At 50.9% G+C, this 24,041-nt stretch overlaps 2 protein-coding genes across 3 annotated transcripts in view; both read right to left on the bottom strand.

The window, feature by feature from the left end:
• F2 (coagulation factor II, thrombin) overlaps positions 1–9,074 on the bottom strand; it is a 38,325-nt gene extending 29,251 nt beyond the window's left edge. For both annotated transcript variants that reach the window (XM_084776687.1, XM_084776689.1), the window contains exons 1-10: positions 8,927–9,074; positions 8,401–8,570; positions 7,796–7,820; positions 7,537–7,587; positions 4,505–4,610; positions 4,273–4,409; positions 1,747–2,064; positions 1,387–1,506; positions 1,184–1,310; positions 31–198 (exon numbers count right to left, since the gene is read on the bottom strand). In XM_084776687.1, coding sequence (XP_084632813.1) covers positions 31–198; positions 1,184–1,310; positions 1,387–1,506; positions 1,747–2,064; positions 4,273–4,409; positions 4,505–4,610; positions 7,537–7,587; positions 7,796–7,820; positions 8,401–8,570; positions 8,927–9,005 — 1,301 coding nt within the window. In that variant the 5' untranslated portion in view covers positions 9,006–9,074. The remainder of the gene's footprint in view (positions 1–30; positions 199–1,183; positions 1,311–1,386; positions 1,507–1,746; positions 2,065–4,272; positions 4,410–4,504; positions 4,611–7,536; positions 7,588–7,795; positions 7,821–8,400; positions 8,571–8,926) is intronic.
• Positions 9,075–17,919: 8,845 nt separating this feature from the next.
• On the bottom strand, positions 17,920–23,776 carry ZNF408 (zinc finger protein 408). Its single transcript, XM_084776691.1, has 5 exons — positions 23,646–23,776; positions 23,103–23,377; positions 22,029–22,090; positions 21,632–21,888; positions 17,920–20,274 (listed from the first exon to the last, which is right to left on the bottom strand). The coding sequence occupies exons 1-5, from the start codon at positions 23,686–23,688 to the stop codon at positions 18,797–18,799; spliced, it is 2,115 nt and encodes a 704-aa protein (XP_084632817.1). The 5' UTR covers positions 23,689–23,776; the 3' UTR covers positions 17,920–18,796.
• Between the last annotated feature and the right edge of the window lie 265 nt (positions 23,777–24,041).

Genomic DNA, 24,041 nt, shown 5'->3' with positions numbered 1-24,041 from the left:
AGCCAGTGACCATCAGCCACTAGCTCATACCTGGTTCGGGAATGCTTGCCAATGCGCACCAGGAGGTCATTCTCAGTAAAGTTCTTGTCCCAGGGTGGGTACAGAATGCAGTGGGCAGCAGTGAGAACCCATCGGTCACTGATAAGGCTGGCCCCACACAACAGCTCTTGGGGAGTCTTCCGGAAAAGCATCACCTGCCTAATAGAGGAAATAGAGTGCGTTAAGAACTGGGCCATGACCAGGCCTGGTGGTGCACACCTTTAATCCCAGCACTCGGGAGGCAAAGGCAGACGGATCTCTGTGAGTTCGAGGCCAGCCTGGTCTACAAAGCGAGTCCAGGACAGCCAAGGCTACACAGAGAGACATTGTCTTGAAAAAAAAAAAAGAAAACAACAACAAAGGACTGAGCCCTGGATGACAGTGGTGGTGCATACCTTTAATCCCAGCTTGGGAGGCAGAGGCAGGCCGATCGCTGTGAGTTTGAGGTCAGCATGGTCTACATAACAAGTCCAGGACAGCCAAGGCTACACAGAGAAACTCTGTCTCAAAAAACCAAAAAAGAAAGAAAGAAAGAAAGAAAGAAAGAAAGAGGGCAGGAGGAGGAGGGCCCTGGTTGATCAGCAGCCCTGGAAGTTGGGGGTGAAAGTCTAGGTTAACAGAGTAGTGGGCTAGAGCTGGTTGCAGTAGCACAGCCTGTAATCCAAGCACACCAGCAGGCAGAGGCTGGAGGCAGGCAGATCGCTGTGAGTTCAAGGCCAGCCTGGTCTACTACCAGTCCAGGGCAGCCAAGGCTACATAGAGAAACCCTGTCTCAAAAAAGGAAAGAAAACAACAAAACAAAGAGTACTGGGATAGGATGGAGGCGATAGACAGACAGACAGACAGAAGACAGATGAGGGACAGGGCCGCCTCCAGATCTGAAATTGACTTGGCTGCCCTGGGGCATCAGAGCTCTTCCAGTGTACCCTTTCCATAGTTTAGCACAGCTCTGGTGTAGTTAGAATTGGATACAAGTCCTGACTGTGCAGCGTGCCTGGGCCTCAGCTCCACCCTCTATCTGGGAGACATGGTAAAGCCAATGGGCTGAGGTTGCTCCAGAAATAGAGGATGCTAGTGTCATCTGTGGCTTGTGCCTGTGGGTGAGACAGGCCTTCCATGGTCTGCAGATCAGTCCAGGACGCACCAGGGGGCGCTACCCTTCTCAGCGTCCCAACCATCCACCATGCACTCCTCTATGTAAGACTCAAGAAGCTTCTTTTCCGTTTTGTCTTCCAACGACTTCTTCTCGAACAAAGGCCGCAGGCCACAGTCTGCAAAGCAAGGCCGACGGTGAGGGGCCCATCCTGGCTTTCAGCCCCGTGCCCCATGGACACGCGGGTGCCTCACCTGCTTCCCCCAAACCGAAGGTCTTCTCATCGAAGAAGGTGTGGTACTCTGCGTCGGTGGTGCGCCCTCTGATGGATTCCCCAGCCTGGCTCTCCGGGCTCTCCTCTCCCAGCGCCTCGTCTGTAGAGACCAGGCAGTGGCTGAGACCAGAGACCTTCTCAAGACCCCGCGGGCCTTGGAGGGCGTTTGACTCGGAGGTTGAGAGCCTAGGCACACCTCAGTGACCAGCCAACAACCTCTCAGGGCCTCCGTTACTCATCTATGACACGAGAATAGGACCTACCCCTAGCTAGGTTTCTGTAAGGCTGTAAGGAACCCACTTGTCCTCGGCCCCTGGCCCTCCCCGCCTCTCCTGCTCACCACAGTAGCTGAGGCTGCAGTACTCAAAGTCGCCAGGTTGTCCTGCCACGTAGCACCACACGCCCTCCTCATCCCCATCTGGGTTGCGGCAGAAGTTTTCCACCAGTTTCACCTCCGGATCGAAGTCCTGGTACTTGCTCAGGGCCCTGGCTGACGTGCTGTCCCAGGCCAGGCAGGGGGACCCAAGTGTTGTCACAGCCAAGTTCCCCTGGTACAGCCGGCCACGCTCAGGGATGCACTGCTCCGGTGGAGGTGCCTGGGTGCCCCTGGTACCTCCAGAGCGAGGAATCATCTCCACAGTGGTACGGCCATCTTCGCCTGGTGGGCAGGGATACAGAAAGGAAAGCTGGGATAGCACGCCGGCCCAAGGACGACTTGAATCCCAAGTCCTGGTGGATTTCACCTGTGTGACTTCAGGCAGCTTAAACACCCCCAGCCTCAGCAAGCTCCCTTCAAACTGGCCGCACCTGCCTGTCTTCCCATATAGTTGAGAAGAGAAAGTACAAACACACACACACACAGCACAGGTGTTTGGTGTATAAGTCACATATGGAAAGCAGGCAGAGCCTCCAGGGGTCCTAGGCTATCTGCAATCTATTGGTAGTGACTGCCTGGAGTTAATTTGTGTAAAACTTTGTGTGTGTGTGTGTGTGTGTGTGTGTGTGTGTGTGTGTGTGTGTGTGTGTTTTGTTTTTTTGAGACAGCTTTTCTCCTTGGCTATCCTGGAACTAACTCTGTAGACCAGGCTAGCCTGGAACTCAGAAATCGGCCTGCCTCTGCCTCCTGAGTGCTGTAATCACAGGTGTGTGCCACATCTGGCTTGGGTTTCACGTTTTAATTGGATACAACAGAAGGCCTGTTGGATCTACTAGGGATGTGTGTGGACAGGTCAATTTCAGCAAGTCTGCAATACATTTGCCACAAATGGGGATAGACAGTACAGTCTAGGTAGCTGTTTTTGTTAAGATGATTGGTGATTTGCTTTAAGCCTGTCTGGGGTGGAGCAGAGCTGCAAAGAACAGGGCACTGACCCAGCAGCTAGGGAAGGGGCATTCTCTAGCAATTATTTACAGCCCTTAGCCCTGCTTTTTCCTTTTTATTTTGAGACAGGGTCTCACTAAGTTGCCTAGGCTGGCCTCGAACTTTAAAAAAAAAGATAAAGGGGCTGGAGAGATGGCTCAGTGGTTAAGAGCACTGATTGCTCTTCCAGAGGTCCTGAGTTCAATTCCCAGCAACCACATGGTGGTTCACAACCATCTATAATGTGACCTGCAGGTGTAGATGCAGACAGAGCACTGTATACATAATAATAAATAAATAAACCTTACAAAAAACAAACAAAAAAAAACCCCAAAGATTTATTTTGTTTTTTATTCCTCTGTCTCTGTCTCCGTCCTGTGTGTGTGTGTGTGTGTGTCTGTGTGTGTTTGCCAAAAGAGAGTGTTGGATCTCCTGGAGCTGGGTGGGAGCCACATGGGTGCTGGGAACTGAGCTCTGGTCCCCTGCAGGAGAAGCAAACACTTGTAACTGTTGATGTCTCCAACCTAGGCCTTGAAGGGCTTGAACTTTTCCTCCGTCTGTCCTCGTACCATCTCCAGCAGCTATAGTTATGATCATAGGTCTGCTCTGCCAAACTTCTTTTTTCCTGAGAAGGGTGTTGAACCTAGGGCCTTGTGCATCCTCGCCCAACTCTCTGCCACTAACCCACACCCCAGCCTGTGATATGAAGTCATCGCTCTGACTTCATCCTTTTACTCTGTGGTTTTATAGCAGACTGTATCTCACTTCTTGACTGACTTGGGCCTTGGTCATGTGGCTGGTTCTGCCAATGCAGCCCAGGCAGGACTGCCCAGCACTCTGCATGTAGGACTTCAAGCATCGCTTCTGCTCACTGCTCTGCACCTCTCCCATCGTCATGGATGGAAGAACTTCCTCAAGGAATCAGGTTCTGCCAGACCCGTCATTCATAACACAACCATCCAGGCAGCCCAGCATTTAGGGATGGAACACTGTCTCCCCACCCCAGACTCAGACAACGGTGAGTAGGGCTGAGAGCATCCTAGCCCTGCCCCAGTGGGGTAAGAAAGAAATGCTTGCTGTGGCATGCCCCTCAGGTATGGGTGTTTGCTCTGCAGCATTATTGTGACTAGAGCCCTGGAATCATGGCAACTAAATACAACAATCTCCCAGGGCAGAGCCTGATGTGCTTACTCTGTGCTGTTTGGAAAAGGCACGTGACTGAAGTGATCTAGAAGGACTTCCTGGAGGAAAGTGCCTTCACAGGACACAAAAAGCTGCTTGAAACGAGCCACAGCCAAAAGCATGAGAAGCCAAGGCTGGGAGGAAGCCAAGGGAACAGGCAGCCCGCCCTGGTCTCCCACGTGGCCTGGCCAGAGGGCCCATTCTGTTTGTAACTTCTCCCCTTTGCTCTGAAGGTACCCAGCATTGTGATGGCCATTTAAGGTCGCCAGGCCTTATGAAGAGCCCTGGGCCTTGGCCACAGACCACTCCTTAGCCCCAGCTCACCACAGACAGGGACACTGCATTCTTGTCTGCGCACGGTGGGGTCTGTAGTGTAGCACCAGGGTCCCTTGGTGCTGTCATCTGGATTTCGGCAGAAGTTCTCCTGCAGGTTAGCCCCGGGATCGGTGGTGATGTTGATGCTGGAAGAGAAGGGTGCTCAGGGGACCTGTGGCTCCTGGAGTGTGCCTTTGCTTCCCCTCCTGCCTGCTGGGAGACAGGCCTGCTTGGCACTCACTCAGGCTTGTGTGGGTAGGGGCTCCGCCACAGCTGGCACTCGATACCGGTATAAGTGACATTCACAGTCCCATGGTAGTTCTTCCCCCGATCCACAGCACAGCGACCTACAGAGACACACACCCCAAGTTTGCATCAGACCCTGAGGACTTTCTCCAATTTCCTATTAACATTTTGTCTGCCCACCCACCCCAGGCTCTCTCTGGTTCACCATCCATAACCGGGATGCCTTTCACTCCTTTGCAGAAGTTCTGTCCACTCCACAACAGCCACGTGACAACCAGATGACAGGCACAGTTCTAATCCAGCCCTGGCAGTTGTTATTTAGGGCCTTTGCACAGGTTCCATGCTTGGAGCTCTCTCAGGTTTGTTCACCTGCTCGTCCCACGAGGCCAGGTAAACAGCACTTCTGGGAAGCCATCTCTGATGCTGCCCACAGCCAACTGCCCTTTCTGCTCTCTCCTGGCATTTCCAGGAACCCATGTAATAGGTGGTATTTCTGTTATCCTGAGATTGTGCGTTCCTTAAAACCCTCACCTTTGTTTGTTTGTTTGTTTGTTTGTTTGTTTCTCAAGACAGGGTTTCTCTGTGTAGCCTTGACTGTCCTAGACTTGTTTTGTAGACCAGGCTGGCCTCAAACTCACAGTGATCCGCCTGCCTCTGCCTCCCAAGTGCTGGGATTAAAGGCGTGCACCACCACACCCAGCTCCCACAACTATTTTGTGCCTTTAAAATTCCCAGCACCTGTTTGGTGGCACTTCTCTATAGCCCTCTATCCCTCAGGGAACAGAAGTGACAGATGGAGGGTTCAAGGCCACTGTATCTGCATTTAGACCCTGACTAAAAACAGAGATTCCCCCGCACCTGGCACCAGCACAATGCCTGGCACACACCAAAGGCTTAGTACAATATTATTAGAGTAAGTAATGAAATCCTAGCACTCGGGAGGCAGAGGCAGGTGGATCTCTGAGAGTTTGAGGCCAGCCTGGTCTACAAAATGAGTCCAAGACAGCCAGGGCTACACAGAGAAACCCTATTTCAAAAACCAAAAAAAAAAAAAAAAAAGAAAAGAAAAGAAAGAAAGAGAAGAAAGGGCGTTGGAGAGATGGCTCAGCAGTTAAGAGCACTGTCGGCTCTTCCCTAGGTCACAACTATCGGTAATGAGATCTTATTCTTTCTTCTGGCATGCATGAAAACAGAGCACTCCTATACATAAAACAAATAAATAAATCTTAAAATATAAAATAAAAAGAGCCAGCGTGGTAGCTCACCCCGTTAATCCCAGCACTCAAGAGGCAGAGGCAGGTGGACCCCTGTGAGTTTGAGGCCAGCCTGGTCTACAAAGCGAATCCAGGACAGCCAAGACTAACACAGAGAGAACCTGTCTTGAAAAACCAAGATAAACAAGCAAACAAACAAATAAATGAAAAGAAAGAAAGTACAAAGGCTGGAGAGATGTCTCATCAGTTAAGAGACTGGCTGCTCTTCCAGAGAACCAGAGTTTGATTCCCAGCACCTACATCAGCCCGCAGGGTTCAGTTTCAGATGATCTAATACCTTCTTCTGGCCTCCGCAGGTTTCAGACACATAATAGTATCCAGATGTGCATGTAGGCAAACACCCACACATATAAAATAAAAAGACAAGTCCAGATGTGGTGACACACACCTTTAATCCCAGCAATCAGGAGGCAGAGGCAGGTAGAGCTCTGTGAGTTCCAGGCCAGCTTGGTCTACAAAGAGAGTTCCAGAATAGCCAGAGCTACTACACACAGAAACCCTGTCTCAAAAACCAAGAAGAAAAAAGAAAAAGAAAAAAAAAAAGCTAGTCTTTAAAACCAAATTCATTATCTTAAAAAAAAAATATTGAAAGAGGTGAAACTATGCGCTGAGCATGGTGGTGCAAGCACACGGTTCCCGCACTCAGTTTTGGGTGGGAGGGTGGAGAATTAGGAGTTCAAAGCCAGCCTAGGCTACATGAGACCCCGGCTCATAGGCTGGGCATGGTGGCGCATGCCTGTAATCCCAGCACTCGGGAGGAGGAGGCAGGTGGATTACTGTGAGTTCGAGGCCAGCCTTGGTCTACAAAGTGAGTCTAGGACAGCCAAGGCTACACAGAGAAACCCTTTCTCATAAAAAAACAACAACAACAAAAAATAAAATAGAGAGAGAGAGAGAGAGAGAGAGAGAGAGAGAGAGAGAGAGAGAAAAGAGACCCCAGCTCAGGGAAGGAAGGAAAGAAACTCTGGCATTTGAGTTAGACTAAAGATACATTCAGAGTCCTGTGGAGGGAGCCACTCCCTACAGGCTCAGAAAAGTCCCTGGAGGACACTGTCTTCACTGGAGAATACTCCATGTGAAAATAAAGTAGAGCTGGGCGTGGTAGCACTTGGGAGGCAGAGGCTGACGGATCACTGTGAGTTCAAGGCCAGCCTGGTCTACAAAGTGAGTCCAGGACAGCCAAAAAACAAACAAAGAAAACCAAAAAACAAAAACAAAGTAGGCAAGGACTGAGACATCGTGACATCTTTACTGACTCTGACCACCTTGTTCGGGTTTAGAGGAGCAAGTCAAGGCCAGATGTGCAAAGGTTTCCCAGCCAAGAGCCTGAGTGGGGAGTCACTGGAAGTTGTGGAGAATGTAAGCAGCCATGGTGCACATGCCTGGAATCCCAGCCCCAGGGAGGCAGAAGTAGGCGGATCAGGAGCTCAGGGTCATCCCCAGCACCTAGCAAGTTCAAAACTACCCTGAGCTACAGGAGTCCCTGTCTCAAAAACAAAACAGAAAGGTTTGGAGAAGGAATTGACAAGACAGAGCTCTGGCACGGACTGGACAAAGGTCCACTCATTCCTCCATGCCACCAACAGTCTGGCCAGACACAAAGCCACATGCAAAGACATCCTTGACCACGGACAAAGAGGCAACGTCAGGCACTGGACATGCCCACTTGAGCCATGGCTCCTGAGCACTTAGTAATTCTCCTTTTCTCCCAGGCTTCCCCCCGCCCACCCGAGACAAAGAGCCCACTCCCCACCTTCCAGACAGTCCACGAAGGCCTCTCGGGATGTCCACACTGAATCACAAGCTGAAAAGAAAAAATTAAAAAAAGTGGAAATACCTTTGTTGTTGCTGTGAAGACAAGATGGGAACAGGTGATGCAGCCATGGAAGCAGGGGCAACAGACAGATGGGATGGAGGGAGGGGAGAGAGTGGGCGTGTCTACAGGAGAGGAGATTCCCCAGCTGCAGTCCCCCAGCCTCCCTTCTGGGGGGCACACATTATTGGCCACTCACCTCTGTACTTGGCCCAAAACACTTCCTGGAAAGCAAGAGCAGGAAGTGAGGCTCTGGCAGGGTGCAGTTCTACCATTAGTAGGCACACCCTGACCGCTTCAGTGCAGCTTTAGGCCCCCAGTTTATCTTCCACAAGGAGAGCATATGTAAAGAGAGGGTCCCTCGGCACACATGACTACATGGGGTTCCCTCCAGAAGGGAGTGGACAGGAGAAGAGGAGCTCTGCAAGCAAGGAAAGGAACCACAACAGCACCCCAGGGCCAGTGGGCACACCACAAGGGAACAAAGAAATGACAGAAATGCTTAAGCAATCACCAGGCAACCCAGTCAGCCCCAGTCTAGCTGGCTGCTGGAGCTGCAGAGCCTCACTGTGACAGGACAGGCCCACAGTCCCCCAAGGCAGATTTTGGTTCCCTTCTTGCAGCACAAGGAGACAGGAGTCTGATTGGAAGTGGAAGTCTTAACAGGGGCTGCGTGGCGGGGGACAGAAAGCCTGGATGTTGGCTGCTTGTGTCATCTGTGGATCCAGGACTCCTCTGAGCCAGCCCAGACCAATTTCTTGCCTACCTGCCCCTCCTCCAAGCTCCCAGTGTTGCGGGGCTCACCGTGTCACTCTGAGACTCCAGGGCTTCGAAGGCCTCCTCATAGTTACATGGCTCTTCCACGCACTCACGCTCCAGGTTGTCCTTTTGCAGCTCCTCTAACAAGCCACTGTTGGCTCTCCGGACTCGTTGGAGCAGCGACAGTGCTTGCTGAGGGGCCAGGAACACTGCAGCTTGGGGGGAAGGACATGGGAAGGGGAAGCCTGGCCATCTCGGCCTTTTAGGGGTAGGACGATGGCTTGCCCTACTAGCTTACAAGAAGGCGCGTAGAGGGTGAGGAAGTACCTACAACGCCACTGGACACAGTTTCTGAGTTGCCCGCCTTTTGTTGGTTGCCCCAGCCCACTCCCCATTTCTGGAAGAGAGAAGAGGCACCCTCCTTCCTGCCGCACATACCTGACTCTTCTAAGCTGGACTCTCTGGTTTGAGGTCCCCCTGGGGACTGTCCTTGTGTTCTCTGTTCTCCCCATCCCTCAGGCCTTGCCCACATCCTCCATCCTGCCCAGGCAGGTCTCCAAGTGCCCCTTACCATGCTGGCTGTGTCCCAGGCTAACCAGGGCAGTTAAAACCAGAAAGCCAGGTAGGCCCAGGCCTCGGACGTGCAACATAGTGTGTCAGCTCCTGGGATCTGAGGGATTGTCCTGACTCTCTCTTGGTTAATGTTGAACCAATGTGAAGAAATCCGTGGCAAGGGAGAGAGGTCAGCGGGTCAGGGCCTTGGGGACAAATGGGTGGATAGGCCTATGGTCCACCCCTCACCACCCAAGAGGACGACAGGGTCTCCTGGAAACCAAGGACGGATGTTCTCAGGGAGAAAATCATTTAGAAAAGACCCTCATCCAACCCCTCCCCCGTTTCTTATTGGCTGAATGTGGATCAATGAGTCCTCCTGGAGGCTCCTTGTAATCCCCACCAACATGGATGGAGCTGAAACTCTCCGTGCCCATGCACCGCGCTTTTCTCATCTGTGCAGTGGGCAGAACCCTTTGTGTTGAGGACTCCGGGACATTATCAATGTAGAGAGCAAGGAGCACAGTGCCTACTGATCAGCACTAGACACAGGGCTAGGGGAGGGTGTGGCCATGCAAAAGCTCCCTTACTAGCTCTTGGCCAGGGTGGCTCTGCTTCCTTCTCTGAGGTTGCTGTAGGTACTGTGAGCAGAGGCTGCCTGAAAGGAGCAAGGGAGGGGTAGGGGGGATGGGGGGGGTCAAGGGGTTTGTTGGGAGGGTTGGGGGTGGAGGCTGGGCCTTGTGCCCTCTAGCTGTCTTCTTCCATCTCCTGGCCCAGAACGGGCTCTGGCTGACACAGCCCCTTCCATCCCATCCTGGCTGCAGCCAGCCAGCCTCCTGAAGCTCCCAGTCCTACCCAGCAGCTCTGGGCTTGCCCCTCCCCCCTCCCCCATTTCCTGTGTACAAGGTAAATATTAGTCCTGGGTCTAAATAGAACAGAGGGACAAAGAGCAAGCACACCCGGGGAGCAGGGGACTCTTGCTCGGCCTGGGCTGTGTCAGGGTTGGCTGTTTGGGGTCATGTGCAGCCTGGGGAGAGAAAGGGTTAGCAGAGAACTGGGGTCTGCGGCCCCCACAGTCATGTTATTTCCTGAGTGGCCCACTTCCTATGTGTTACATATATTATATGCGTATATAATTATATATTGTAATATATAGTACATAGATCACACATAGTATAGCTTTCCTTTTTAAAATTTATTGGTTTTGGCCGGGCATGTTGGCACACGCCTCTAATCCCAGCACTCCGGAGGCAGAGGCAGGCGGTTCGCTGTGAGTTCGAGGCCAGCCTGGTCTACAAAGTGAGTCTAAGACAGCCAAGACTACACAGAGAAACCCTGTCTTGAAAAACAAAAACAAAAAATTTATTGTTTTTAGCTATGTGCATGTGTATATGTCCGCGTGTGGGTATCTGTCTGAGGTGCTGGAACCTGAGCAGCAGAGGCCAGAGGTCCTGGAGCTGGAGCTGTAGGCAGTTAGGAGCCACCCAGGGTGGGTGCTGAGACTCTAACTCAGGTCCTCCGTGAGAGCACTAAGTGCTCTTAACCACTGAACCTCATCTCTCCAGCCACATTTTAAAAATCAACTTTTTTGTTTGTTTTTGTTTTTTCAAGACAGGGTTTCTCTGTGTAGCCTTGACTGTCCTGGACTCACTTTGTAGACCAGGCTGGCCTCGAACTCACAGCAATCCACCTGCCTCTGCCTCCAAAGTGCTGGGATTAAAGGAGTGCGCCACCACACACAGCTCTTTTTTTTTTTTCCCCTTTTGAGACAGTGTTTGATGCCAACCTGGTCTATACAGCCAGCTCCAGGACAGTCAGGATTACATAGAGATACCCTGTGTCAAACAAACAAACAAAAGCAAAACCAACATATGCCTCTTTAAAAATAAATTATGTGTGTGTGTGTGTGTGTGTTTGCACATTCCCCACTGCCCACATGTAGAAGTCAGGTCTCTCCCTCCACCCTGTGAGTCTCAGGGACTGAACTCAGGAGGTCATGTTTGACAACAGCTCCATGTATATACCCATGCCTCTTTCTCCATCAACAGAGAACATATATAATAATTTTATATCATATATGCCTCCTTTTTTTTTTTGAAGATAGAGTTTCTCTGTTTAGCCTTGGCTGTGCTGGATTCACTTTGTAGACCAGGCTGACCTCGAACTCACAGCGATCTGCAAGTCCTGGGATTATAGGCATACGCTACTACACCCAGCGTCACTCCAACCCCTTTTTAAAAATATGGTTTTATCTTCGAGTGTTTTGCCTGAATGTGTGCCTGGTACTCAGAAGAGGGCACTGATCTCCTGGAACTGGAGTCACACGTGGTTCTGAGCCACCATGTAGATGCTGGGACTCTGACCGGGTCCTCTGCAAAAGCAGCAAGTGTTCTTACCATTGGGCCACCTGTTCTGAAGCAGGGTCTCTTAGTGCTCACTGTTTAGTCTAGACTGGTTGGCCAGCAAGCCCCCAGGATCTACCTGTTATTTTGTATGTGTGTGTATGAAGTGTGTGAAAACAGATGTCACATGCCATAGTGTGTATGTGAAAGTCAGAGCTTAGCTACTGAGACCAAACTCTCTCTTTCTACTGTGGTTCTGGGGACCAAATTCAGGTCTCCAAGCTCGTATGGCAAGTGCTTCCACCCTCTGTGCTATCTCACTGGCTTCCATGAATTATTTTAAAAGATTATATATATATCGATATATATACACACACATACACACATATATGTGTGTGTATATATATATGTGTATACACACACACACACACACACACACACACACACACACATACACACAGTGTTGTGCCTGCATGTACACCTGCACGCCAGAAGAGGGCACCAGATCTCATTATAGGTGGTTGTGAGCCACCATGTGGTTGTTGGCAATTGAACTCAGGACCTCTGGATGAGCAGTCAGTGCCCTATAGGAAGAATTTTAATAGATGGTGTGTTTCGTTGTGGTGTTTTTTTTTTCTTTTTTGGTTTTTTTCAAGACAGGTTTTCTCTGTGGAGCCTTGGCTGTCCTAGACTCCCTTTGTAGATCAGGCAGGCCTTCAATTCACAGAGATCTGCCTGCCTCAGCTTCCTGAGTGCTAGTGCTGGGATTACAGGCGTGCTGTTGGAAGGACCCGGCTGTTTGAGGTTGCAGTCCTCCCAGTCAAGATAGTCATTCTGAGCTCACCAGTTCTCACCTGCCAGACACTCCCCTTTTCACCCAGATGTCCACCCTTCCCCTCTAACTCCCTTCTAGGTCTTTTTGTTTGTTTGTTTTTTGTTTTTTCAAGACAGGATTTCTCTGTGTAGCCTTGGCTGTCCTGGACTCGCTTTGTAGACCAGGCTGACCTTGAACTCACAGCGATCTGCCTGCCTCTGCCTGCCTCTGCCTCCCAAATGCTGGGATTAAAGGCGTGCGCCACCACACCTGGCTTCCCTTCTAGGTCTAAACCAACGGACCCCTAATGTGCTGGCAATCAAACTGTCACCAGCTTAACTTGTGAATTACCTCCTTCCATAGACACACCGCCTGCCAGGGACCTCTGCTCCCTTGTGATTATGTCACAGGTCTATCTGAGGAAGAGGAGACTGCTATAAACCAGACAGAGACAAAAGATAAGATACCCCTCCCTGGACGTGCTGTCCCCTTGGGTCTGCCTGGACCACGACAGCTGCCGTCCCCTTGGATCTGCCTGGACCACGACAGCTGCCATTGTCCAGACACTTCTGACTGGAGACTTCTAAAACAGGTTCGACCAGGCAATGACATCCACATATGACAGCCCCAGAATTTCCCCAGTGACAGATGAACTCTCCTGCTGGGTTATGCTCCAAAACAAAAGAACACTAAACTTAATAACTGCTGGTCGTGGGGGCTTGCATGATTTTGGGGAAGGCATGTTACTTTTATGTAAATGTATCATGTTTTTGAAACCAATATTAATGCCCTCAAAAGTGTCTGTTCATACTTACTCCTGAGATTTCAAACCACTGAGCAATGATGTTGGTTCAAAACCGCTTGTTTTCCTTGCTTGTACCCCTAATTAGGCTCTAATTGTATTGTTTTGATACTTCTTATTTCTTGTCTCATACAGTTCCTCTGCAGACAGATTACCACCATTCCTAGAATCACTATCCATCAGGCCATGGTACTTTATCAGACCCTAGATCACTTTGAAATAGATGACAGAATTCTTTTCTTTCTTTCTTCCTTCCTTCCTTTCTTGTTTTCTTTTGTTTTTTTGAGACAGGGTCTCTCTGCTCTGGACTCGATTTGTAGACCAGGCTGGCCTCTAACCCAGCCACCATGCCCAGCAACAGTAGAATTCTTAAAATTCATGATGACACTTCTGCATTAAAAAATAAAATAGGGCTGGGCATGGTGGCGCACGCCTTTAATCCCAGCACTTAGGAGGCAGAGGCAGGTGGATCTCTGTGAGTTCAAGGCCAACCTGGTCTACAAAGTGAGTCCAGGACAGCCAAGGCTACATACACAGAGAAACCCTGTCTCGAAGAACCAAAAACAAAACAAAAACAAACAAAAGCCCTCCCCCCAAAAAAAGCAGGGTGACGAAGAGATGGCTCAGATGTTCTGAGTTCTATTCTCAGCAACCACATGGTGGCTCACAACTATCTATAATGAGATCTGGTGCCCTCCTCTGACTTACTGGTGTACATGCAGGCAAAACACGATATATAATAAACAAATAAATAACTCTTTAAGGAAATAAAATAAATAAAACAGGCGAGGTGTGGTGGCACACGCCTTTAATCCCAGTACTCAGGAGGCAGAGGCACGGGGATCTTTGTAAGTTCAAGGCTAGCCTGGTCTACAAAGCGAGTCCAGGACAGCCAGGGCAACACAGAGAAATAAAAATAAAATAAATACAAAATAAAACAGGAGGAGATATTGGAAGGGCCGTGCTGTTCGAGGTTGCAGTCCTCCTGGTCTGGATAGCCATTCTGAGTTTGGCATTAGTTGCAGGACTCCCTCTCCACAGCAGGGCCTCAGCTCTCTGCCTCACTCCATCTGGAGAGTGTCTTTCATTTGTTTGTATTTTGTTTTTTGAGACAGGGTCTCTCTGTGTAGCCTTGGCTGCCCTGGACTCACTTTGTAGACCAGGCTGTCCTCAAAACTCACAGCGATCCACCTGCCTTTGCCTCCCGAGTGCTAGGATTAAAGGCGTGCACCACCACTGCCTGGCTGGAGAGTGTCTTTAGACATAGATGCCCTTAACCACATTTGATATATGGCCCTTGACACAGCTCCCTGCTAGCTCTCCCTCCCTGTGCCTGTGGGAAAATTAGATGCTGTGTTCCCACTCATATATATGATAGGAGCGAGCTGCCAAATGCAGAACAAGCATCCTTAAAGTGCCTGGTTTCAACCAATTATGAATGCCTATCCTGGAAGTCCCTGCACATACACACACCTGCACCCCCTCCCCACACTCCCCGAGGGCTACATAGCTTTGTTCTCCCTGAGTAAAGTTGAACTAGCTCCTTAAGTAGTTCCCAGAATGTTTGATCTCCTTAGTGATCATGGCCGTCCAGGTCCTCCATCTCGTCTTCTGCTCCTCCTGCCTTGGTGGGCTGGTGGCCATCCGGCCCCAGGGAAGAGGAGAACCACAGCGCATGCTACACGCCTGGCTCAGTTCACTTTATCTACTGGCACACAGTTCAGGACTACATCTAGGGAATGGTGCTTCCCCACAGACATGCCCACACGCCCACTTTCTCTAGACAATGCCCCATTGAGATTCTCTATCCAGGTGACTATGGATTTTGTCACCTTGACAACTAAAACTAACCATCAAACAGCACAAGCCTGGCCACCTAACTCTGATTCCCCAGAACCCATGTAAAGATGTAATGAGAGAACTGATTTCACAAAGTTGTCCTTTTGATTCTACTACACCTGTGTCCTGACACACACACACACACACACACACACACACTGACAGACATCTCTCTCTCAAACACACAAATAATTTGCTTTAATTCATATATATTATTAATTAAAAGGCTTGGCTCTCAGTTAAGAGCTGTCCTTGCAGAAGACCTTGGTTCAGCTCCCAGCACCATCTCACAACAATCCACAGCTCCTGCTCTCAGGGCTCTGACCCCCGTGGGCACCACACACACAAAGTACGCATACATATTTGCACGTAAAAGATTCATAAAAAAATCTAAACAAAAATATTTTAAAGGGCTAGTGAGATGGTTCAGCAGGTAAAAACACTTGGGACACAGGCCTGAAGACCTATGTTCTGAGAACCACACGGGCCTGGGGACCTGTGTGATCAGAACCCACCTAAAGGTGGAAGGAGAACAACTCCATGAAGTTGTACTCTGACCTTCACAGGCACACAGCAGCACATCCCTTACCCATAAACAGCAAATAAAAAGAAAAAAGACTTAAGAGATGAAGCCGGGAGGTGGTGGTGCATGACTTTAATCCCAGCACTCTGGGAGGCAGAGGCAAGTGGATCTCTGTGAGTTCGAGGCCAGCATGGTCTACAAAGCAAGTCCAGAACTGCCAAGGCCACACAGAGAAAACCTGTATTGAAAAACAAAACAACACAACAAAAATTCCGAGACAGAAAAAAGAACAGAGCCATAAGCCAGTTGGTTTCATGATGAGGTTGTTTTCTGACCAGGAGGCTCCGCAACATCAAAGGTCTTAAACAGGGCTCCCATGTGTTCTGGTGTAGGATCCACAGGGCTCGCATTTGTACTGGTGTAGGATCCACAGGGCTCCCATGTGTTCTGGTGTAGGATCCACAGGGCTCGCATTTGTACTGGTGTAGGATCCACAGGGCTCCCATGTGTTCTGGTGTAGGATCCACAAGGCTCGCATTTGTACTGGTGTAGGATCCACAGGGCTCCCATGTGTTCTGGTGTAGGATCCACAGGGCTTGCATTTGTACTGGTGTAGGATCCACACTCTGCTTCTCTTTTTGAGCATTTTGTTATGTAGCTCAATTGGGGCTTAAACTCTTGATTCTCCTGCCTCGGCCTCCCAAGTGTTGGGGTTATAGGTACAAGCCACAATATCCAGCTCCAACCCACACTTTCTGATTTGGGGTTCCACGGTCGTAAAGTTAAGCTCAAATCTGTAAAATATGCCCACAAAAAAAAAAAAAAAAAAAAAAAAAAAGGTGCCCAGCAATGCTTTGCCAGGATCTGTTGTATGGCAAGAAGCAGTCCACACTGAGCCAGGCATCAGAAGCCTGTGTTCAGTTCCCAGCTCTGCTATTGACTGCCCTCACGACCCTGGCTGTTTCTAGGCCTCATTTCTTCCTCTCGAAGATTGGACCAACACTCTTTTTTGTTTGTTTGTTTGTTTTTGAGACAGGGTTTCTCTGTGTAGCCTTGGCTATTCTGGACTCCCTTTGCAGGCCAAATTGGCCTTGAACTCACAGCGATCCACCTGCCTCTGCCTCCCGAGTGCTAGGATTAAAGGCGTGCACCACCACACCTGGCCTGCACTCTTTAGTGCCAGGCTCAACTCTGGCTATGAGTGGCAGAAGACTCCCCACCCCAGGCCGTCAAGAGTCCTGGCTCTGTTCTCACCTCACTCTAACAGCCTTAATAGAGAAAGGTCTCCATCTGAGAGTGGTGGACGTAGAAAGGGTGTCAGCTTCCATGTGCTGGTCTGGGGATGTCTCTGAGGTGTGGATGGCCTACTCAACTACCCACTGCTTGCACAATTCAGTATGGAGCTGTGTCTCCACGAAGCCTGACAGCAGTAGCAGACACTGCTGAATGGCTGCCTGAGCTGAGCTACACTGTGGAAGGAGCTAGAAGGCACTCAGGTGAGCTCCAAGAAGCAGGGTTGACGAAAGCTAATCTTTGTAGTTATTTTGCGGGCTGTGGAGTGGCCTTTCTCCAGAGGCCACTGAGTCTGCCTTTCCTCCCGATAGACAAGTTCAGATATGCGTTGCTACTGAGTTACTCAGATTGGGCAGCAGCAGGAAGCCAGGTTGCTTCTGCCGTCAAGACCAAGTGCAGAAACTGCCAAACAGTTCAGTTTCCCTCCCTCTGTGGTTCTGGCCAGCCACTCACCATGAGTGCTTCTCACTGGTAGGACAGGAAGGTGAAACAAGAACGTCTGCTTCCTTGGGGCCTGCAAAGTGGCTCAGTACGTAAAGGTGACTGCTGCTAAGCCTGGCAAGCTGAGTTCAAGCCCCAGGACATGCATAGTAGGAGGAGGGACCAATTCATCCGAACTGTCCTGACTTGCGATTGTTCCATGGCACACACACGTACAAAGACAATAAACACAGCCAGCGCTTCCTGCCTCCTGTCCTTTTTTCCTCGAAAAATCCAATGTGACTTCCAACCCTCAGCACTCACCAGTGACTCCGTAGGTTGAACCTGTCAGCAGCACTGCCAACCACCTCTTCTGTGACACATTTCTCAGGGTTTTGTCTCCGTTTGATGTTGATCCGCACTCCCCTGCCCGGCCTTCTTGCCCCCTCACTGGCCTGACTTGGGCTGAGCGGCCTTGCAACTGCTTGTCCCTCAAAGTCTTCCCCCTCTCAAATGGCACAGTTGAGTCCCATGAGACCGAACTCGTGACTGCTCTTGCAGGCACTCTCCCCGAATTCCATCACGTGTGCCTCCCAGAGAACATACCTGCCGCAAACTCCTACTCCAGTTGATATGATCTCTCTCTGTCCTCACCACCCCTGGCCCACCTTGGTCCCTCTGCTCCTTGCTCTTAGGTGGCTACATGGGTTTTTGTCCTCTTCCCTCTGCCAGCAGCTCTTCACCAGGTTCCCGTGGCGGCCCACTGTTAGTAAAGCCTCACTCTACTAGAGGCCTGACCACCTCTCTGGGATTACACCTCCACACCTGCTTCTCAGCCTGTAGCCACGCCCTCTCACCTCTACCAACTCCAGGTGAGCCAAGACACTCCAATGCCAACACTAGGAGCCTACCCACAGCAGGAAGCAGAACAGGCGGACTTTAACAGCCCTCAGGTAGCTTTGTGGTTACGGGAAGAATATTTAAAACACTTCATGCCTTTATTTTTTTAAGACATTACTTACAATTTGGGTGACTTCACACATAGCCCGACCCACCATCAAGGCATGCCCCTGTCACCCCTGGGTGGCACCCAGACCACATTACACAATCATATTAACGTGCCCCCTCTGAACTCGTATCTATTGAGTCTTCTTCCTTAGGGCAAGGTGGGTCTCAAGCTTGAGCTCCCAAGGGCAGGGATTCCAGGACACGCAGCCTATCCAGTAATTTCTGACCCACACCTGCAGCTGGGTGAGCCACAAGCTTTGTAAAGGCCATTACCTCTCTCTCCCTGAGACAAGTCCCCTTACGTAGCCCATGCTGGACTCGAGACTCAGGGCCATCCTTCTGCCTCTGCTCGAGTGCTCGGATTCCAGCTTTATCACCACCAACAACTACCTGTTCGGTTCTTCCCCAACATCTCCCACTGCCTAAGCTCAGAGCAGGGGCAAATCACGTTACCTCCTCCTTATGGGCCAAGCTTATTAGTGCACAAACCCCATCTCCCCATCAGCTTGTCCTTTAGCCCTCACAACCTTCAGCTGTGAAAAACGGCCAAAATGAACTGAAAGCTGAACTACATGTGATGTGTGGATGCAGAGCTGAGCCTTTCCAGCCCTCAACTACAGAGCACATGTCATGTGTGGATGCAGAGCTGAGCCTTTCCAGCCCTCAACTACAGAGCACACGTCATGTGTGGATGCAGAGCTAAGCCTTTCCAGCCCTGAGAAGCCAGTCAGTCATCTTGGTTCCTGCACCTATGAGACCCAAAGAGAGTGAAAGGCCGACATGCTGGAACAGTCTTTATGAGGAGCTGTTTTGTGGAGGTCAAGGGGAGGGTGGACATGAACTCGGTGTCAGGTGCCTGTCTCCACCTCTACCACCTCGGCCCAGCCACTAAAGCCCATGTCCTTATGGATCAGCACCAGGCTAGGGCTAGGGGCTGGCTCCTCCGGTACCACAAAGCACTTTTCCTGACTCTCAGAGATGGTGACCTCTACAACACCCCCACCTGGGGGCACTTCCTGTTGGCAGCAAGTGTCCAGAAGCTCTTGCTCACTCTGTAGGAGTACCATGGCACGCTCGCAGGCGGCAGGAGGGCTGGATGAATCCCCACGCTGGTGACTGAGCTGGTGTCGCTTGAGGCTTTGAGGGAAGGAATAACCCATGCCACAGATGGGGCATTGATAGGGCCTGTCAGTCAGGTGGGATTTGAGGTGGCGGCGCAACTTGGTGGCCAGTGTGTAAGCCCTGCTACACTGGGGGCAGCGAAAGGGCCTCTCCCCTGAGTGTAGACGCTCATGAGCACGGAGCGTATGTGGGTCTCGGAGGGCCTTCCCACACACAGGGCACAGGTAGGCTTCGCCTGTGTGGGAGATGAGATGGCGTCGCAGTTCGGGCAGCTGGGAGAAAGTATTGGCACAGTGTGGGCATTGGTAGGGGCGCTCCCCCGTGTGCAGCCGCAAGTGTCCTCGGAGGTTGCCCCGCTGGCGGAAAGCTCGGCCACAGTGTGGGCAAAGGTAGGGTTTTTCCCCAGTGTGGAGCCTCATGTGGTTCCGCAGAGAACCCTGGGTGGCCAAGAGACGCCCACACACGGAGCATGGGCATGGTGAAGGGGCATCCAGCGTCTGGTGGGTCTTTCGGTGTAGCCGCAGGGAAGGCCGGCGGGCAAAGGCTTTGCCACACTGCTCACAAACAAAGGGCCTGGCACCTGAATGGACCACCTGATGCTCTCTGAGGTCTCTACGGGTACCATAAGCCTTGTCACACTGGGAACAAGGGAAGGGCCGCACCCCGCGATGGCCCAGCGTGTGAGCTTTGAAGCTTTCCTCGGAGCTATAGCTTTTGCCACACTCGGTGCATAGGAAGGGCTTGTGGTCTGTGTGCACAAACGCATGCTTCTTAAGGTGGCAAAGTTGTAGGAATGCCTTGCCACACTCCCCACACCGGTATCGCCTCCCCTGCTTTGAGGCACTTCCTACTGGGTCAGGAGGGCAGCAGAGCCCTACAGGGAGGCCAGGGAGCTCTGCGATCTTTGTTGTGGATAGGCATTGACTGCTGGGGGCATCCAACTGCTTGGCTGGGCAGCTTTGAGCCTGGGGAGCCCCGGGAGCTAATACCCTGGCGTCACTGTTCTCTGGGCTCTTCCCGGCAGTGGAGCTGCTCTGAGGTTCAGGTGGTGACCGTGGCGGGCACTCCTTATTCATGCTGTCTTCTTGGGACAACAGGCTAAGGGGTTGGCTGTCCTTGAAAGGCTGGCCCTGGGTGTGGGCCACAGGGTCAGAACCTAGCATATTGTCTTCTTGGATACTATGCAGTGACTTGTGACCAGGATCTATGAGGAAAGAGATGAACGCCAGGGTTAGCCAAGCGTGGTAGCAGATGGTATTCCTGGGGAATTACTTGCTGAGCTCTGTTCTTCAGTAAGAAAACCAACACAGGCACGGTCTCAGGAGCACGAGCTGCACTTTCTCTTTCCTGTTAATCGTTTTCTTTCTTTTAAAGATTTATTTTTGATGATGATGATGATGTATACAGTGCTCTACCTGCATGTACACCTGCAGTCCAGGAGAGGGCACCAGATCACATTATAGAGCCACCATGTCTTTGGCCACAATTGAACTCCGGACCTCTGGAAGAGCAGTCAGTGCTCTTAACTGCTGAGCCCTCTCTCCAGCAGCCCCCCTTTTTTTTTTGTAAAGACAGGGTTTCTCTGTGTAGCCTTGGCTGTCCTTGAACTCACAGAAATCCGCCAGCTTCTGTTGCCCCAAGCACTAGGAGCTCCTCTTAATCTTAAAGACCTCCGAGGACACACATGGAGACAGCCACCTGGTTAATCCCCAGGGTACGGCCACTCCAGAGTAATAGTGTTTGTTCTTGTTCTCCTTTGGAGACACAAATGTGACTGGACCTCAGATCTCGAGCTTGAGCTCATCTGTAGAATGAAAAACCATAGCCAGGCATGGTGGTGCACGCCTTTAATCCAGCACTCGGGAGGCAGAGGCAGGCGGTTGCTATGAGTTCAAGGCCAGCCTGGTCTACAAAGTGAGTGCTGGGATTAAAGGCGTGTGCTACTACCACCCGGCTAAACTCCTTTTCTCTTTTTTCTTTTTTAATTTACTTATTTTTATTTTATGTGCATTGTATGTCTACAGGTGTCAGATTTTGGAGTTACAGACAGTTGTGAGCTGCCATGCGGGTGCTGGGAATTGAACCCGGGTCCTCTGGAAGAACAGTCAGTGCTCCCAACGCTGAGCCATCTCTCCAGCCCTAAACTCCTTTTCTTATTACACACTATTTTGTGACAATCTGGGAGTGGGCATTTATATTTTTATATTGTGGGTTTTGTGTATATGTGTGGGAACCCACAAGTCAACGTCAGGTGTCTTCCTAAATGAGACAGGACTGCGCACTGACTCAATGGTTTGGCCAACGAGCTCCAGGGAACCACCTGTTTCTGCCTTTGGTCACTTCTTGCCTAAGAGTAGGGTTCACAGACATGTGCTTCAGCACCCACCACCACAGTCCACTTTTACATGATGTTGGGGGTCCAATGGCTGGTCCCCAAGATCATCCCGTAAGCACTTTACTAACAGAGCTGTTTCCCCAGCCTTGCTTGTTTGTAACCCAGAAGACCACAATCTTGTATGTGGCTCTATGACTTTATAAACACATGCTGATTGGGCACATACCTGTGCAAGACTCCGTTGCCTCCTCTCTGGGGGAGGCCACTTCCTCCAGTATAGTAGACTCCTCTTCTGCCGCCCCGGCTACAGCTGCTTCTTCTAGCCTAGGGTGCACGATACTTCGGTTCTTGGAGGGAGACTGTGGGCCCAGCAGCAACTCAAAGCCTGGCAACACAATCTGGTCCACCTGTAGGTGAAGCTGCTCATCGATCCAAACCAAGGACACATTCCCATCACTCTGCAGCCTACCTTGCCGGACCAAACTGCAAAACAGAGCAAGTGTTGGCCCAAAAGAACCTCTTTGTAGCACACACTGGAAAAGACTCCTGGGTAGGCCATTAGAATCAGCGCCAGGTTCCATCCCAAGTTAAGTACAGCCTGCATGCACACTAGTGTAGCTTACCAGATCCAAGCTGAACATTGCTGCCAGGTGCATAGGGCTCCCCATGGGCCTAGTGACAAGTCCTGGAATAAACAACGAAAGTCCTTTTCATATGCCTTTTCGAAGGGAGGAGCAGGTAGTAAAAGAAAATCAAGGGCTGGAGAGATGGCTCAGAGGTTAAGAGCACTGACTGTTCTTCCAGAGGGTCCTGAGTTCAATTCCCAGAAACCATATGATGGCTCACAACCATCTATAATATGATCTGATGCCTTCTTCCGGCCTGCAAGTGTGCATGCCGGGAGAGCACTGTATACATAATAAATAAATCTTAAAAAGAAAAAAAAAACAAGAAGGAAAGAAAATAACCTTTCCGGGACAAATCTAAGATGAACCCCATCCCTACCCCTGACACACACCCAGGAGTTGCTTTCTCTGTGTGGCCCTGGCTGTCCTTTGCTCTGTAGACCAGGAATTTAAGGTGAGTTCCACCACTCAGCTCTCTTGTTTGTTTTTCATAAGATAAAAACTCTTGGAACAGCAGGAGCCTCTGGTGTTGCCTCTACATTTTGGTGCTGTTTTAATCTTCTGTTAGTGGAAATCGGCAAGTCCACTCACGCCCACCACCCTAAGCTGTGGAAAACTGCTAGACTCTAAATAGCACAGCCGTCCAACGACTACTGAACAGAAAATGCTGCAAGAGGCGCACCCAGTCTTTCTAAATAACCCTTACTAAGTACTGGAAACCTTTCCTTGCATCGTTTCCTCTGGTCTCCCAGATAATCTTGCTAAGAGCCACTACTTTCGTTTACAGGCGAGTAATATGAGGAGTGTAATCTAGCTAACTGGTTGACAAGACTCGAATCTGATCCTGGTAACCTTAGCTTCGAACCTTTGGCAAGGCTGACACCCTAGGAATTAGGTTTCTCAAAACTTTTTGCATCTGCATTCTTTAGTTACTCCAACTTGGATAGAGTAAGGCAGTCTTGTGGTGAAGGGACAAAAAACGACTCCCCTGCTTCTAACGAACTGGAAGTGCTGTCCGGGACTGTCTGAACCTCCCCCAAAATTTCAGGCGGATTTCCTACTCTTCAATACCTCCTCGCGTGGGGGCTTCACTCCCTCGCCCTTCTCCAAGACCGAGTTCTCGTCCAGGGGTCCCCAATGCTGTCCGGGCTGCAGGGACGCTCCGACACACCAGACCCCCAAGTGCTGTTTCCTGGCGCCCGAGGGGCCCAAGGCCAAGCCCAAGGGGAGGCTCCTCAGCGCCAGGACCGCAGGGCTCGTACCGGGCGGCAAGGCTTTGAGGCCCTGAGCGAAGCCTTCTCCCGAAGGGCTCCATCCAGAGTCGTGGCCCAGGCGCGGCTCGGGGGCTGCGGGAAGACGGGGAGGCAGTGAAGGAGCAGCCCACACGGGCGGGAGGTTGGGAAAGACGCAGGGTGAGCTTTGCCTCAGGAATCCGAGGAATAAACAAGCTCTATGCGGGCCCTTGAAAGGTTTGAAGGGAGTCTAGGCTCCCAGGGCACCGGAGCGGGATCTCAGGCTCGACAGGAAAAGGGATGCGGGGGTATGGCGCTGACTAGAAAACGCTGGGGACATCTAATCCAGGGCTGAGGGTCGCAGCCATCGCAGGTCACTCACGGAGCGGCAGTGTATTCCCCGAGAGCGTCTCCTTCACTTCCATCCTGGACCTGAGATCTCCCCGCCACTCCCCTCCACCGGAAGTGAGAGGTTTTGTCCCGGCTCCTCCGGAAACAGTCTTTGAGTTCCAAATTTATTTTGTTTTGTTTTGTTTTGTTTTTCGAGACAGGGTCTCCCTGTGTAGCCTTGGCTGTCCTGGACTCACTTTGTAGTCCAGGCTGGCCTTGAACTCAGCGATCCACCTGCCTCTGCCTCCCGAGTGCTGGGACTAAAGGCGTGCGCCACCACGCCCGGCCGAGTTCCAAATTTATGCTCAAGAAAGAATCCAGATGGTGAGGCATCATTGGAACACTGGACTGAGAGTTTAGAAATAACTGCCAGACGAAATTCTGTCGG

This window comes from Acomys minous, assembly GCF_964271855.1.
Source record: "Acomys minous genome assembly, chromosome: 3".
NCBI lineage: Eukaryota > Metazoa > Chordata > Mammalia > Rodentia > Muridae > Acomys > Acomys minous.
Note: the sequence above shows the minus strand (reverse complement) of the source record. Positions and strands in the feature narration are given on the sequence as shown.